Below are 15941 nucleotides of genomic sequence, written 5' to 3'. Positions count from 1 at the left end.
TGATTTCAACACAATTCTAAAGTCTTAGAACCTAAATTAAGTTACACCTCTTAAAAGCACCCATTAAAACATGATGGACTAGAACACAGAAAACAATATGCTTTTGAAACACTTCTGTGTGAAATAGCTTGAAACTTGGAACCAACCTGGACAATTACTTAATTTGCTGTATGAGAATAAATATTGCATAAGTTTGATGTGTGGGCAAGAGGAACATGTGGGTGTGAGGGTGTTGCCAAAGGGGGTTTGTACCCAAGAGCATTCAGTGACCATTCGGAGAACTCCTGTTTGACTAAAGTCTAATCCACGTTGAGAAGACAGTCGTTATGACCATAGGAAGTTGGTGGGATATAAAAGCACTGATGCTTAACCTTGGCAGCAGAGACAGACATTTAAAGTCATTTGCTTTGAAATTCTGACACTTTCCCACCCTCCAGTTTCCTAAGCCCAAAATACAATTGCTCCAAAAAGATTCCTTAGCCAAAAATGTTAAGATTGGTATCTACAGACTCAATTATACAAGGCTTATTCTTTTTAGTTCATATTATGTTTTTATTATATACATATGTAAAATAGGGCATATTATTCTCAAAAGTGTTTTATATGGCCATGAGAAAGTATTACTAGAAACTAGTAAGCTATTATCCCAAGAATGGAACAAATGCGGCTTTTTGTGTTCAGCATGTGTTAGATTTTGGCCACAAGGTGGTGCTCTAACCCTACTTGCAGTGAAGTAATATATAAAGTGCTATTATGGGGAGCACCATTTTCTCCCTATACAGGAAAGATTGATTACATTTGATTACAGTGATACATGACTTTTCTAGGCCCCTTACGGCTATAATATGTTATGACTATTTCTGCAGAAGCTAGTTTACCTGTCCCCTCAGGACGTAAAGTTAAGAGTTTCATGTATGAACAATTCATTTCTGATGCCAAGGTATGGATGTTTGAGCTCTTTTATCTTTACTGGAAAGGGAGAATTGCAGGGCTGCCACGGATAAAACATTGAAAAGACTTTTTTTCCTCTTCTCTTTTTATGATGGCAGAAAATGCACTGCAGAGGCAAGGGAATCTCACTGTCCATCTTTTTTTTTTTTTTTTTTTTTTTTTTTTTTTTGTGGTACGCGGGCCTCTCACTGTTGTGCCTCTTCCCGGACCGGGGCACGAACCCGTGTCCCCCGCATCGGCAGGCAGACTCTCAACCACTGCGCCACCAGGGAAGCCCTCACTGTCCATCTTGACACTTCATAAAACCAGATGTGGACATTCTTCTCATGGGGGGGTGGTCCAGCTCACAACTTTCCCCAGCTGAGGGTGGCCCCATGCTGCCCACGTCTGCATCCTTAAGCCCACTTTTTCTCTTCCCCTCAGCCGACCCCTGAGTCTTCTCTCAGTTGGTAAAGCCCTCCACCATTGTTGCTAGGCCCTAGAGCTGTGGTTCGCAGCTTTGGTTGACTATCAGAGCACTTGAAAGCCACAGTTCTCTCTGAAGGATACCAAGACTGATGGCTAGATTGAATCGCATCTTGCAAACAGAGAACAATTTTTCCAGGAGAAAATGCATGCAGTCAAAAATAATCACAAGCACACACGCTCCTGAAAAAAGAAACCTGTCTCGGTATCAGTAGTGTCTGTGCTTTCCACTCAACGCTCGTTCGCTCCTGTTCAATGATCCGGCTGCCTGTTAGTGCTCACCGATACCAGAAGACTAAGGGTTTTAAGAAAATTTTCTGAGAGAAAAATGATTGAGAAAATTAAATACATTAGCTTCAACTGAGGAAGAACCCCATTAATTTGATGATTCACAGAACACCGTTTTACCATATCTGTTGTACTGAATGGGATCAGAAAACTGGAAATGGGATCAGAAAACTGGAAATTTACCACATCTGTTGTACTGAATGGGATCAGAAAACTGGAAATGGGATCAGAAAATTGGAAATTTACCATATCTGTTGTACTGAATGGGATCAGAAAACTGGAAATGGGATCAGAAAACTGGAAAACCAGCACAGTGAACTAGTGAGTTTGTTTTAATGAGTTTTGCAGGAGAGATGAGTAATCAGGTCATTGTCAGCTAGAGGACATTTCAAGTCAGTGGAGGAAGGGTTTACCTGACTTTCTGATAACACTTCCTCTACATAAATTATTGATATCAGCGCCTCCACAGCAAGAAAACATGTCAGCAAGGGCCAGGAGATACTTACCAGCAGACGTTACAGTTAACAAGACACAGTCAAAAATTAACTGACCATCCACAGATGAACTTGGCAATGGTGACCATTAGTTAGGCCCCAGACAACCTGCCAGTAGGACTCAGGTTTTGGTCCTGGGATTGTTTCTTGTCTAGAAAGGACAAGCACAAAAGTCTGCCACCCTTCCCTTTACCTTTGGTAGCTGGGATTTTAAACTGCAGACGAAGGAGGTATAACATTAAGGGATTAAAAAACTCATTTCCATTTTACTACCTCATATACAACAATTTAATCTGCAAACAACATACCTGATATCGTGTAGAGCAGTGGTTTCTCATTTAGCAAATTTCTCTAAATCACATCTGCATCCTGTTTTCTTCAAGGTTTGGAAGAGGGTCAAAGGGGCAGTTTGGGGAATCTTGAAAGAAACAGGGCTTTGGAGCCAGTGGTGTTGTCCACTCTTTGGCCGCCCGAAGTGGACTCTTGGTAGGACACAGTGTCTTTCAGCATTCACGGGAGGTCAAGGACATAGAGGTCGTCCAGCAGCTCACCCAAACCTCACCTCTACCGGGCAGTCACCGCCGACCACATTTACTCTGCCGGCTCTGAGCAAATCCCTGCCCTTCTTCCTTCAGTTTCTTAAGTCCCTTAATGTGGAGCACATGTGTCCTTCAGTTTTTTATTTTCAGGAAAACAAAGAGCTGCGGGTACAAAAGCCACTCCCTTGTGTCTTTCTGTAAAGTTCTCTTATGATTGGCATATTTTTCAGGTCACCTGTCATCATTTCCTTTTTAGAACAAAGACTCGAAGGCCAACAAGACATAGCGCTTTCAACTTATTTGGGTCAGTGCCTACTCTTTGTTTTCATTGTGTCTCAGGCAGAATTGAAAGTCCCAGCACTTCCCTGGTGGTCCAGTGGGTAAGACTGCACTCCTGATGCAGGGGACCCGGGTTCGATCCCTGGTCGGGAAACTAGATCCCGAATGCATGCCACAACTAAAAGTTCGCATGCTGCAACTTAAGAAGCCTGTGTGCCACAACTAAGACCTGGTGCAGCCCAAATAAGTAAATAAATAAAAATAAATTTAAAAAAGAGAATTGAAAGTCCCCATCTCATTAAGTGTCAGAGGAGTGAGTTTACTGGCCGTTGTCTTCAGCTTTTCCAGAAGTCTACCACTTTGTTACTTTAGGGGAATTGCAGCCTGTCTCCTGTCCGAACTCAGTATGACATCTGATCCACGTGTAGATTGTTTGCTCAAATATCTACATAGCAAATAAAGATTCTGACACCCAATTCCAGTGTGTGTGGGTTTTCCCTACACCAGCTGGGTGTCCTACAATTCAACTCAATTCCGACACTATCTACCCGGAGAGAGTATCATCAGATTCCATAGGTTAAGGGCTCAGGCCAGTAGGACTGTCTCCCACCTTGGATGCCAATTGCAAGCCCAGGTGGTTACCTGGGCTTCTGACCCACTGGCTATAAATCAGAGGTTTCCATGACCCCCTCCTTGGGTTTGGTGAATTGGCTAGAGCAGCTCATACAATGCAGAGGAACATCTTATTTACTAGATTGCTGGTTTCTTACAAAAGGATATAACTCAGGAACAGCCAAATGGAAGAGACAAATAGGGCAAGGTCTGGGGGAAGGGCAAGCGCAAGGAGCTCTCAATGAGCATGCCGCTTTCCCTGTATCTCCATGTGTTCAGTTCACCAACCCAGAAGCTCTGCAAATCGTCATTTTGGATTTTCTCAGAGGCTTCATTTCATAAATACGACTGATTAGATCTTTGGCCATCGGTGTGAACCCCTAGCCCCTCCCCCTGTCCCAGGAGGTCATGGGGGTGGGACTAAAAGTTCCAACCCCCTCCAATCACGTGGTTGGGTCTCCTGGCGACCAACCCCCAACCTTGGGAGCAGGAAAAGTTACCTTATTAACATAACAAAAGACCCCTTTTTTGTGTTCCTCACTTAAGAACTTCCAAAGGTTTTGGGAGTTCTGTGCCAGAAATGAGGATGAAGACCAAATATATATTTCTTATTATAAATCGCAGCAGCACAGCAAACATGATCTTTTACCCCAGGTATGTCATTTTTGTGGCAGTCTCCATATTTTAAATTTATTCGTTTCCCTCAAGTAAAGGAGTTTTCATAAACTTTATCATTTTGAAGACAAGGCCGACAGACCCACTAAGTATGTCAAAAGATAAAAGTTGAATTTTAGAAAAATAATAATTTGAGAGGAAATTTTTCCCCAAGTCCAGAGATTATAAACAGGGTCTAAGAGTCAGCCAGGGTCAGAATCTGGGTGTTGACTGATAAGCGTAAAAAGTTAATAAACAGAAACTGCAATAGAGTCTGGAGACCAGAAGGGGGAGCTCTCACGCCCTGTGAAGACAGTTGAGTCCAACAGGGAAAAGACAGACCCCTCTTCTTTCCCCGCAAGGACTCAGCCAATGGGAAGCCATGAACCCTTTGTTTATCACAGCCGCTCAACTTTCTTTTCTCCTCTATAAAAGCATTTCCTTCTTTTGCCATGGGTGTGCACTGTAGGAGGCTCCCCAAAGTTGCAGACCCCGAATTGTAATTCTCTGCTGATCCCAAATAAACCCATCTTTGCTGGAGAAACACCTGGCATTCTATGTGTTTTAGGTCAACATGAGGAAAGGCTAAAGATGAGTAGCTTGGGAGGATCAAATGAAAAATAGGAGATATATATATATATATATAGTCTGAGAACCTTCATATTATGAATTTTTCATGAGATGTTTCCAAGTTTTGTATATCATAAATTTGAAATGCTATAATTTATTGAAGAGGCATTCAGAAATGGGACCAGATACTTCAAAATTTAATGTGGCCAGTAAAATTTGACTAATTATTTTACTGGGGAGCAGACTACCTGTATCATGTAACAGGGCCGCTATATTGAAAGGCAAACTCTTCCGGTCCTTTCTGGAATGAGCAGTGCTGGAGTCAAGAGCCCAGGGATCTAGTCTTGACCCTGCAGCCACTTTTATATCCTCTCTCCTGGACTAATGACCACTTGATCCTACTTCCACATCTTGTAAATACACTTGCAATAGTTAGATACTTTGCTGGGCTAGGATTCTCTCTTTCCCTTCCAAAATCAAGTCACTTAAGGAAAGGACATATTTGTCTTTGTACCGCCTGGTACTTGGTACCCCAATAGGTATATAAACGAATGAATGAATGTATAATTCTCAAATTACTGCTAACACTACGCCTTTTTTAAACTATTCAAAATAATATAACTGAATGGGATCAGAAAACTGGAAAACCAGTAAAACTACTTTAGCGGCATTAATAACTATACTAGCATGTTTGCTAGAATGCAAGTGGCCTCAGGTAACCCTTCAAAATAATTTTTTGGCATTTACTCTTAAATCAGGAAAACAATTGCCCCCTTTCTCCATTCTCTCTTGGTTAACCAAGGTATCCACACTTAAATAGTTGCAAACAGCAAAACTCAGTCCACTTGACGAATAAAAATTACAAATGGCAAACTGGCGGAGAGTTGAACGTGAGGTTTAAATGTATAAAGAGAGACGAACAGAGCTCGAAGGTTAAAAAAAATAGTTCAAAGTTTTGATAAGAAATATTTTTAAAAGCATTGTGATTTAGATAAGACTACCCAAATCTTTAGGAAATTAGTAAAAAAAACAAAAAAACAAAACAGGCAAATAAAAAATGGTAACATTAGAATTGTGATGAGTTCTCCAAAAACACAAAAGACCAAAAGCTTGTCATTTCAAAAAACAAAAGCTCCGGCCTATCATCAAAAATGAAACAGTCAGGGCTTCCCTGGTGGCGCAGTGGTTGAGGGTCCGCCTGCCGATGCAGGGGACACGGGTTCGTGCCCCGGTCCAGGAGGATCCCACGAGCCGCGGAGCGGGTGGGCCCGTGAGCCATGGCCGCTGGGCCTGCGCCTCCGGAGCCTGTGCTCCGCAACGGGAGAGGCCACAACAGTGAGAGGCCCGCGTACCGCCAAAAAAAAAAAAAAAAAGAAACAGTCACTGTTCACTAGGTAACTTCTTTCTACTCTTGCTACAAAATCCCTACCTTTGCTGAGAAGCCTCAGTGCTCACCTGAGGAACCGCAGCTGACATCAGAGATGGATTTACTGTGACAGTGGCTCTCGGGAGTGATCTGTAAACTGGCGAGTGTGGGGGCAGGGAACAGTGTCTGATTGCTAGGTTTAGAGGGAAGGGAAGGGAAGGCCAGGGGTTTCTTGCTGTTTGCCTAAGTGCAAAGGTTTACTAGAAGAGGCTGAGGTATTTTTAAAAGGCTATTTCTTTTGTTGTATTTTCAAATAGCAGAGAAATGGCTTTTTTTTTCTTCTACTACTCATAACACTTTATTTTTACTTTGTACAAAATACAAAAATGCAAATCCAAAGAGTACAGAACAGTAGCGACAGGCACACTGCACAACAGCAAACCTTGTCTAGCAAGACATTAGTTTTTTAAACTTTATTTTAGTGAATACATGCATTATATAAAACAACAACAACAAAAACACACAAAGAGCCTAGAGATTTCACTATTTCTATCCCCAAAGTAATTCTTACTATCAAGACTTTGGATGAGACAAAAAAAAAATTTTAAAGGCCAATAATATTTTTTCATATAAAAGTCAGAGCTACCATTAAAATGTCCTTTTTTCCCTCCCATCACACTGATTAATTTTTTTTTTCTGAAAAGCCACACATATAAACAAAACAAAACAAAGATCCTGAACTGGACAGTAAATACTCAAGAGGGCTGTTGACCTAGGGAACCACTCAGTAGTTTAAAGAATCTTTTAGACATTTTGAAGCCTTCTGTTCATTTCTCAGTACAGTGTTCCAGCCGTCTTGCCCTTTTTTCCCTTAACGCCTCCCAGAACAGAAACACTGCATCACTGAGTCTCTGTTCCTAAGAACTAGTTTTTAAAAAGAAAGTAATGTACAAAAATATTTAACAGAACTATGAAAGATGTAGGAAAGGAGTCTTTTCTTCATAGCAAAGTAGTCTTTGCTTTGCATGGTTCCTTTTGTGTACTCTTCAGGGTTTGTTTATCTGCCCCATGAATAAAACAGCACCTAGAGAATTAAAAGGAAACAACACATAACTCTATAAAAAACAATCCTTAAAATAAGATGGAAGGTATATTTAAGGGGAGGTTTCTGGGCTGTGTTTAACCCACTGCTCTTAAGCAGTGCTGTCCAATAGAACTTTCTGCAGTGATGGGAATGTGTGTATCTTCATCGTCCAGTATGGTAGCCATTGGTCACATGTGCCTACTGAGCCCTTGAAATGTGGCTAGTGTGATTAAGACACTGACTTTTTAATTACATTTCATTTTAATTAATTAAAGTTAAAAAGCTAAGTATCCACATGTGGCTAGAGGCTCCCATATTGGACTGTTTGGCTCGGGAACACACTAATTATAACAATGAAGATGCAATGAGATAAAAGGATAAGGAACTAGCTTATGTTATTGATTGAAGTCAGAGTAAACGCTAGACTATGTTAGTTTCTACTCTGTACCAACATGACGACAACGTCTCCACAAAGGCAGTCTTAATTATTCTTCATAACTGTATTAAGAGGTAGGAATTATTGTTATTCTAATTTTAAAGATGAAGCTAAAGGACAGAGCCAACTCTGAACCCATGACTCATGGAGCTAAGACAGACTGAATGAACAATTCTCAGGTCATAACCGCAGGGTGCCCTTACAAAGGTTGAAGACGGGTAGCTTCCTGCAAAATGTACCTACTGCATTTATAAAAAAAATCAGTAGACGTCTCGAGGGCTGCAGAGCTCTCGAGATGTTAACAAAACAAAACAAAACCTAAAATCCTGTGTTTGAAAAATGCCATCACACTCTGTAAAAACAGCCTGATTTTCCTCTCTCTGCGAGGGGCGTGGGTACATTACTGAAAGCGTTGGCGCTTGTTGACACATGGGACAAGGATTAAAAGCAGCGCTGCTGGAGTTAACTAACAGCTAGAGAAAAACGGAGGAGGAGAATCACTTACCTGTAGGATTATGTCGGATGAAAAATAGAAAAGGTCTGTCTACTATGAACCAGGGAGGCGATGACCTTGCAATCAGAATCGCAGCTGCGGGAGGAAAAGGAAAATGCAGTGTACGCCCAGCATGAGGCCAGCAAGGCAGCACGTAATTCAAGGCAGGACATGATTCCTGTCCCACAGGCTAGCCATGTAATAACAGTGGTCACCACTGACTGCACACCTGCCATGGGCCAGGCCCTTTCCATCCTTCCTCGTTTAGTCCACATAAGCCCCATCTCCTTTAATAAACGTACTTACTCCTTGTAGGGTTTTTATTAGGATTAAATGAAACATATTACAGCTCTTAGAACAGTGTTTGCCACTTAATAAACACCCAATGCATATTCACCGTTATTATTAGCTGTTTTTCATTCATACCATCTTCCTAGCTGATGCCTGGTCCCTGGGCCTTTTAGCTTATCCAAATCCTGTATCAAGGACCCACTCACTTCTCATCCATTTTGTCTGTGCCTTCTTTGAGCACATCATCTAGACTGTGCTCTCACTGGCAGTGTAGACTGCTCATCTGGGACCTACTACCTTACACTGCTGTTCAACTCATCTGGTGTAGACATGGGACTTAGAAAGCAAACTTATTTCGGCTTATGGTCTTACACATGTTTACTCTGCTGTTTACCAACGGTAGCTTTGATGTATAAGCCAGTGATAAGGCCTTGCAGGAAGGTAGTTATGGACTGAATTGTACCCCCTCAAAACCTGTATACTGAATCCCTAACCCCAAATGTGACTGTATTTGGAGACAGGGCCTTTAAGGAACTCTTTAAGCTTAAATGAGGCCATGAAGGTAGGCACCTAATCCAATAGGACTGGTGTCCTTATAAGAAGAGAGGGAGACGCCAGGGATGTGAGCACACAGAGAGAAGGCCATGTGGCCGTCTGCAAGCCAAGGAGAGAGGCCTCAGGAGAAAGGAATCCCGCCAACACCTTGATCTTGGACTTCTATTCTCCAGAACTGTGAGAAATAAATTTCTGTTGCTTAAGCCTTCTAGTCTGTGGTACCTTGCTATGGCAGCCCTAGCAGACTAATACAGCAGGGCTGGCTTCAAGCGCATGTGACCTGGGCAGTCACAAGAGCCCCACACTCACAATGGCCCTGCACTTGGTTTAGTGCTCTGCTATTGCTGTCTTGAAATTCTTAATCAGTTTTGAACAAAGGGCTCCATATTTTCATTTTGCATAGGGCCCTGCATCTTAAGTAGTCAGTTCCGATAGTTACACCAATTGGCAAAATTGCTCAAGAACTTTGGCAAAATTTAGATATCACTTTCTAGGTCTTTGTTTTAAACCCTATATTAAAGGAATAAAAAATAAATGTTTATTCTAGAAAGGCAATAAAATGTCTATTTTGAGTATAAATGATGCCTTTTAATGACCAGAAATATTTGACCTAGTTACAGGTATAGCTAAGACATTCACTTTATGAATTCACAGAGTTTGGCCAGATCTATTCATCCAATCTCATGTGGATAATTAGGGGGTACAAAAACCAACCTACAATTGTTCTATTTTCTCTAGCTTAATTATATAAGCTATTGAGGAGAAAGCAAACATGGATGTTCTAATTATCGAGGAAGGCTGCACAGCAATCTTGCTGTAATTCAATAGTTGCTTGTTAATTCTTCACTTTGTCCTTCGTCCAGACCCAACTGGCTATTTTCCTATTAGTAGTTGCTATTATTTTATGTTTTAATGTGAAGATGGATCTTTTCTGTCGATAAGAATCCACAATATGTTTTATCCTTCTGAGAGCGGGGTCAGTAAACTACCATCCTTAGGCCAAGTCTGAGGGGCCCTGCTTTTATGAAGAAAGATTTATTGGAACACAGCCATGCCCATTTGCCCGTATAGTCTATGCTGCTTTCACACTGCAAGGATAGAGTTGAGAAGCTGTGAGCGACCCTGTATAGCTCACAAAGCAGAAACTATATACTATCTAGCTCTTTATAGAAGAAGTTTGCCAACTCCTGTCCTAGAGGAATTTCTACTGAAGTGCTTTCCTTAATGGAACAGACTCTGAGCTTCGTGGGTGCAGATCCTCCTAAAGTCACCACTGTCTCCCAAGGATCAATCCACAGTGCTTGGCTAGAAATAGGGCTCAGGACACATTAGTTAAGTTGATGAGTGGACCAGGGTACACTTGCTCCCTTCACCAGGACCAGTCCTGCCCAGGGCTTACTTACTTGCTGACCCAGGGCTTACTTGCTGACCCAGGGCTTACTTACTTGTTGCTGCTGAAGCTTTGGTTCCATCTTCACTGACTTCAATTTTCGCTTTTTGCAAAATGTGAGAAACATGAAGGTTTTCGGACCCTGTTTCCAGAAAATAAAACAAAAACGGCATTTATTTGATATGCAGGCCACCGGGTTAGTGGGGGAAGTAACCTCAAAGCCATGGCAAGCTCCAATTCTTAAAAGGTGTCAGAAGAAGTGACCTCTTACAGTCCTGGTGATTGAAGGCTGCATGTAGGGTGAGGGTCACCCACGGTTAATTTCAGTCTCTGCTAAGTGAACTGTGACATCATCAGTTCAGAGGAGGGAGTCCCGGACCCCAAATGTGTTAGTGACTCTACCAATTCAACTCTGATCACTAAGAATTTTATTAAAAAATGAAAAGAGTAGGGCTTTAAAAAGGTAGCCTAGTTTTCCAGAAGAAGCAAGCCAACAGTATTATTTTTCAATCACAGAATGTCAGATCCAGAAAAAATATGGCACTTACAGATGGGGAAAGCGAGGACCAGAGTGTTAAGAAATCTGCCCCCAATCACATGGCTAATTAGTGGCGTGGTAAGTGCTGTCTTTTCATAACAAAAGTCACTCGTCTTACGGGCATATTAGTGAAGAGGAGTAGCAGAGGGCTTCCCTGGTGGCGCAGCGGTTGAGGGTCCACCTGCCGATGCAGGGGACACTGTACCGAAAAAAAAAAAAAAAAAAAAAAGAGTAGGAGCAGAGTTTAGGCGCTCTGGAGGGCCAGGCTCAGAAATGCAGCCGTGCTTCCGGGACCTCCTAGTGAATTCACTTTGCTTCTCAGCAAATCTTACCATTCCAGCAACGCCCACTGGGGTTAGCATTCAAGGAGAATGCAGACAGAAGTTAATGGTGACCTTGATGGGACACAGGTCTGATGCAAATGGAGAAAGTGCTTTTTGGGTCATCTGCAATGGTCAATGCTCAGCTCTAATGTGACCAATCATGAATGAGAGGCACGTTTGCAGAGACCACATCACCTGCACGGTGAAACAGAACCTCTCAGGAGAATTTCTGGCACCTGGTCCTCCCTCTGAGCACCTGTGAACGCCCTGAGACTGATATCTAGTATTTAAGCTACAAAGCTAATCCTGAAGGGGAAAGGGCAGGTTAAAACAGTGCTTCTCAGGGCTTCCCTGGTGGTGCAGTGGTGACGAATCCGCCTGCCAATGCAGGGGACACGGGCTCGAGCCCTGGTCTGGGAAGATCCCACATGCCGTGGAGCAACTGAGTCCATGTGCCACAACTACTGAACCTGCACTCTAGAGCCTGTGAGCCACAACTACTGAGCCCGAATGCCACAACTACTGAAGCCCGTGCACCTCGAGCCTGTGCTCCACAACGAGAAGCCACCGCAATGAGAAGCCGGTGCACTGCAAGGAAGAGTAGCCCCCATTTGCCACAACTAGAGAAAGCCCGCACATAGCAGTGAAGACTGAATGCAGCCATAAATAAATAAATAAATTTATAAAAAAAAAAAATCCAAAACAGTGCTTCTCAAACTTCACTGGGATGAGGAATCTTGTTAAAGCGAAGACACTGATTCAGTAGGTCTGGGTCAGGCCCAAAATTGTGAATTTCAAACAAGGTGATGCTAATGCCACTGGACGGGGGAAGAGAGTTTGGTTCAAAAGGGATGAGAGTATCAGAACATCCACGGAGCTTCAGCTTCACCAGGGAAGTCACCTTAATCCCCAGGACAGGTACTCAGGTGTTCACTAGCAGGCAAGTGGGGTTGGTAATGAACTGTTTCCTTATCACTCAGGGGAAAGATACAACATGGAGCACAAATCATGTTTAAGCCATGCCTTTGGCAGGAGGTGGCTATGCTCTAACTTAGAAAGACAAAGGACCGACCATTCAAATATCACTCTAGGAAAAAATTACATGTACTGGCAAATGAAGGGATATTATACCAGCTGTGTCCTAGATGGTTTGACAAAGGAAAGCTCTAATCAGACTCCTTTGAATTTATATTAGTTCAGATTAACGGGTGATGAGATGCCAAAATACCTATCTAAATATAGTGGTACCTGCTGTTGTCTGGGGGAAGTAAGCATTTGGGAGCTCAAAAATCTTGATTCTGAAAATCTGAAAATACAGGGGAAAGTTTGCATTTGGAAAAGGAAGAGACATATCTAACTAAGAGCCAAATGTTTAGGTAACAGAGACAACACGTGAAGTGCTTCTTTAAATGTGTGGGATCGTGTGGGCTTCACATGCAATGTACATGTGAAATGTAGGGATGGATGACATGCTGATTTAAGGGATGAAGGTTCAACAGCACCATTGGGTGATTTTTCAGATTAAACCTTGGGGAGTTTCATGGCAGCACATTCCTAAGTTTGACCTTTTCTTTCTGAACAAATCAGAGGCTCAGTTTGTAACATATTCCACAAGTTTCAGAGCAAGTTTTGAATTGAACATACTTGTTATTTTTGCAAAATTTGCCTTTGATGGATCAAACATATCGGTGATGCCAAGGACCTTCAGCGGCTCCTTCAAATCTGTTTGTGCTACAGCTGTGAACCTAGCACGAAAGCAGAAAATAGGGGGGAAATCAATATACTATAAATGATATAAAATGATATAACCAGTGCCAGTGGAAAAAAGGTGTACAAACAGATCCTTTTTAAAGTACACTCTGAACACCTAATATCTTTAATTTGAATCCCAAGATTTAAGTACCAGGTAAGTAGAGAACAACTCATCTCTCAAACACATATCTGGCAAAATAGCACAGTATCAGCAAGTAGGGGTGTCCTTACCCTCATGGGCAACAGGCTCCCCATTCCAGTCCTAGGAAGATCTACAGAAGCACTTTCTCTTATGCTGATGAGGAGATGCAGGGTTGCAATAGGGAAGAAACTTTGTATGCTATTGCAAGTTAATCATTAAAGGGGTGTTGCCTATAAGCTTAAATTACACATAAATGGCCCATCTCTGGTAATGAGCATTAAGCTAAAATACTTCTGTTTAGCTCACAGTAACTATCTTGACCAGGCCCACCTGTGAATGACTGCAGGAAGGAAGAAACGAACACATTCCCTCTGGAGGCTGATGGGAACCAGGAAATGTTTGACTTTACTCCCTCCCCTTTTAGTATAAAAGAAGCCTGAATTCTAACTCAGGCAAGATGGTTCTTTGGGACACTAGTCCACCATCTTCTCAGTCTGCTGGCTTTCTGAATAAAGTTGCTATTCCTTGATATTTCTTGATTTACTGGTCTGTCATGCGGCGAGAAATACAAGCTTGGACTCAGTAACAGGGTGTTGATGAGTGTCTGGTATTCTGGAATATCTACTGTTCTTCCCCATACCCAACCACAGAGCCATGATCTTGGCTGCTGTAAGAGCCACCATACTTACTGGGATTGGGGATGGTCAAAAGAGAGGAAATACATTCCTGCTAGTTCGTGTTGGGATTCTGGAAGCATTTTACCATTACATTTTACCAAACAGGGGCAAACATTAGGAATGGTATTCATTTGGGTGTGATATGGATTTCTTGGACATTTGTGGACTATCTGGCGTTATAGCTGTAGATATGTAAATGTCAGTTATTAAATCTATCATCAGAGGACGTTTTACCAGATTTTATCACATCCTGTGGGAAAGCGGCAAGGCTAAGTGAGCAGATTCTCATCACAGATGGGCTATTATGGTAATTTATATGGTAATTTACCGTTATAACTATAATTTATTTACATCACCAGCTTCTTCATTTATGGCAAGCACTGCCTATGTGAAGGCTTATTTTACAACAAAAAGAAATACTCGGGCTTCCCTGGTGGCGCAGTGGTTGAGAATCTGCCTGCTAATGCAGGGGACACGGGTTCGAGCCCTGGTCTGGGAGGATCCCACATGTCGCGGAGCAACTAGGCCCGTGAGCCACAACTGCTGAGCCTGCACGTCTGGAGCCTGTGCTCCGCAACAAGAGAGGCCGCAATAGTGAGAGGCCCGCGCACCGCGATGAAGAGCGGCCCCCGCTTGCTACAACTAGAGAAAGTCCTCGCACAGAAATGAAGACCCAACACAGCCAAAAATAAATAAATTAATTAATTAATTAAAAAAAAAAAGAAATACTCTTGGGAGAATTACTAATACTTATTATGAATGTACTCTTCTGATTACTTAACTCAGTGGCTAGAGAATTAAAAGCTATTAGAACTGGAAGGTATTGCCACCACCACTGAGGCCTGGGTGGTTTAAAGCCCTGGGTACCGACAAAACAGTAATGTTGAAAAGTTTATAAAAAGGGGACATTCACTGCCTGCCTCACAGATCTGGGCAAAGTATTCTCTGACCTGTTAGAAATTTAGGAATCAGACAGAATTTGGGATTCCTTTCCCCTTGGTTTCAAGTCCTAACAGTTCAGGTTTCATTTATATTATACTTTTAGGGTATAATAGAAAAACTGCCCTAGATACTAATGTAAGAACTCTGCCTGGGTGGCTTTAAAATATTTCCTATCTTTTGGACCTTGGCCTTTAGCAACTTGCAGCTAAAACTTAAGTGCCTAAGATGAAACTCCTTATCAAAACACACGGAGCACTACTAAACTTTCTTGTATTTTCAGCATACTACCAGATGATGATATGCATCTGCTTTTCAGTCTTTTGAACAGTGACCTATATTAAAAGCCGTTGTAGTGGCACAAGAGCTGTAGTCTTGTGGAGGCTTAGAGACCAGGCTGCCTTCTTTCCTTCCCCATCATCACTATCCTGCCATATAAGAGGCACAGGGATTGAAAACCAACTTTTACAAAAGCACAGCCTTGTAGTCCCACCATGCAATTTCTGCAAAATAAGGCAGGTTTCATGATATGTCTATTTCAGCCTTCAGTTGTCCAGTAACTGACACAATCACTCCCAGGGATCAAGTAGTCCTGTTGTTTTCTCTTTTAGGGAAGGGGGCTACTTACTTGGGCAGGATGACCTGCACCCTCTTGGGCACCATGGTGCTCATCCAGCTGTCTATGGTCTTGGTGCTGATGTGCGGGATGATGGCCGAGAGTGGGGTGGAGCTCTCTGTCGGCAGCGCGATCAGCATGCTGATGCTTTCCCCGTGGTAGGGCAGCTCGATAAAGTTGTACCATAAGTCACTGGGGGTGCTTGTAGACCCTAAAGAAATCAGAGGCAGGTTCAGTGCATCCTTGGTGACTTCCAGAAGGGGCATGAATGGTTGCTGATCACCAGGGTAGCTTCAGAGGGAAGAGAGCAATTCAGGTTGAGAACTTCCCTATTCTAAAAATAGCTTGCGTGTTAGAATGGGCATCATCAGAAAATCTACAAACAACAAATGCTGGGGAGGGTGTGGCTAAAAAGGAACCTTTTTGCACTGTTGGTGGAAATGTAAATTGATACAGCCACTTTGGAGAACAGTATGGAGGTTCCTTA

General features: G+C 42.5%; 1 protein-coding gene across 1 annotated transcript in view; it reads right to left on the bottom strand.

Annotated features, from left to right (window-relative positions):
• Positions 1 to 6561: 6561 nt before the first annotated feature.
• The window catches only part of SERPINE2 (serpin family E member 2), a 26464-nt gene continuing 17084 nt past the window's right edge, over positions 6562 to 15941 (bottom strand). Inside the window, exons 4-8 of the mRNA XM_024763204.1 lie at positions 15467 to 15665; positions 12973 to 13073; positions 10523 to 10609; positions 8244 to 8327; positions 6562 to 7302 (exon numbers count right to left, since the gene is read on the bottom strand). Of these exons, the coding sequence (XP_024618972.1) occupies positions 7265 to 7302; positions 8244 to 8327; positions 10523 to 10609; positions 12973 to 13073; positions 15467 to 15665 (509 nt within the window). The 3' untranslated portion in view covers positions 6562 to 7264. The remainder of the gene's footprint in view (positions 7303 to 8243; positions 8328 to 10522; positions 10610 to 12972; positions 13074 to 15466; positions 15666 to 15941) is intronic.

The sequence above is a fragment of the Neophocaena asiaeorientalis genome, unplaced genomic scaffold (genome assembly GCF_003031525.2).
Source record: "Neophocaena asiaeorientalis asiaeorientalis breed wild unplaced genomic scaffold, Neophocaena_asiaeorientalis_V1.1 scaffold86, whole genome shotgun sequence".
NCBI classification, from domain to species: Eukaryota; Metazoa; Chordata; class Mammalia; order Artiodactyla; family Phocoenidae; genus Neophocaena; species Neophocaena asiaeorientalis.
Note: the sequence above shows the minus strand (reverse complement) of the source record. Positions and strands in the feature narration are given on the sequence as shown.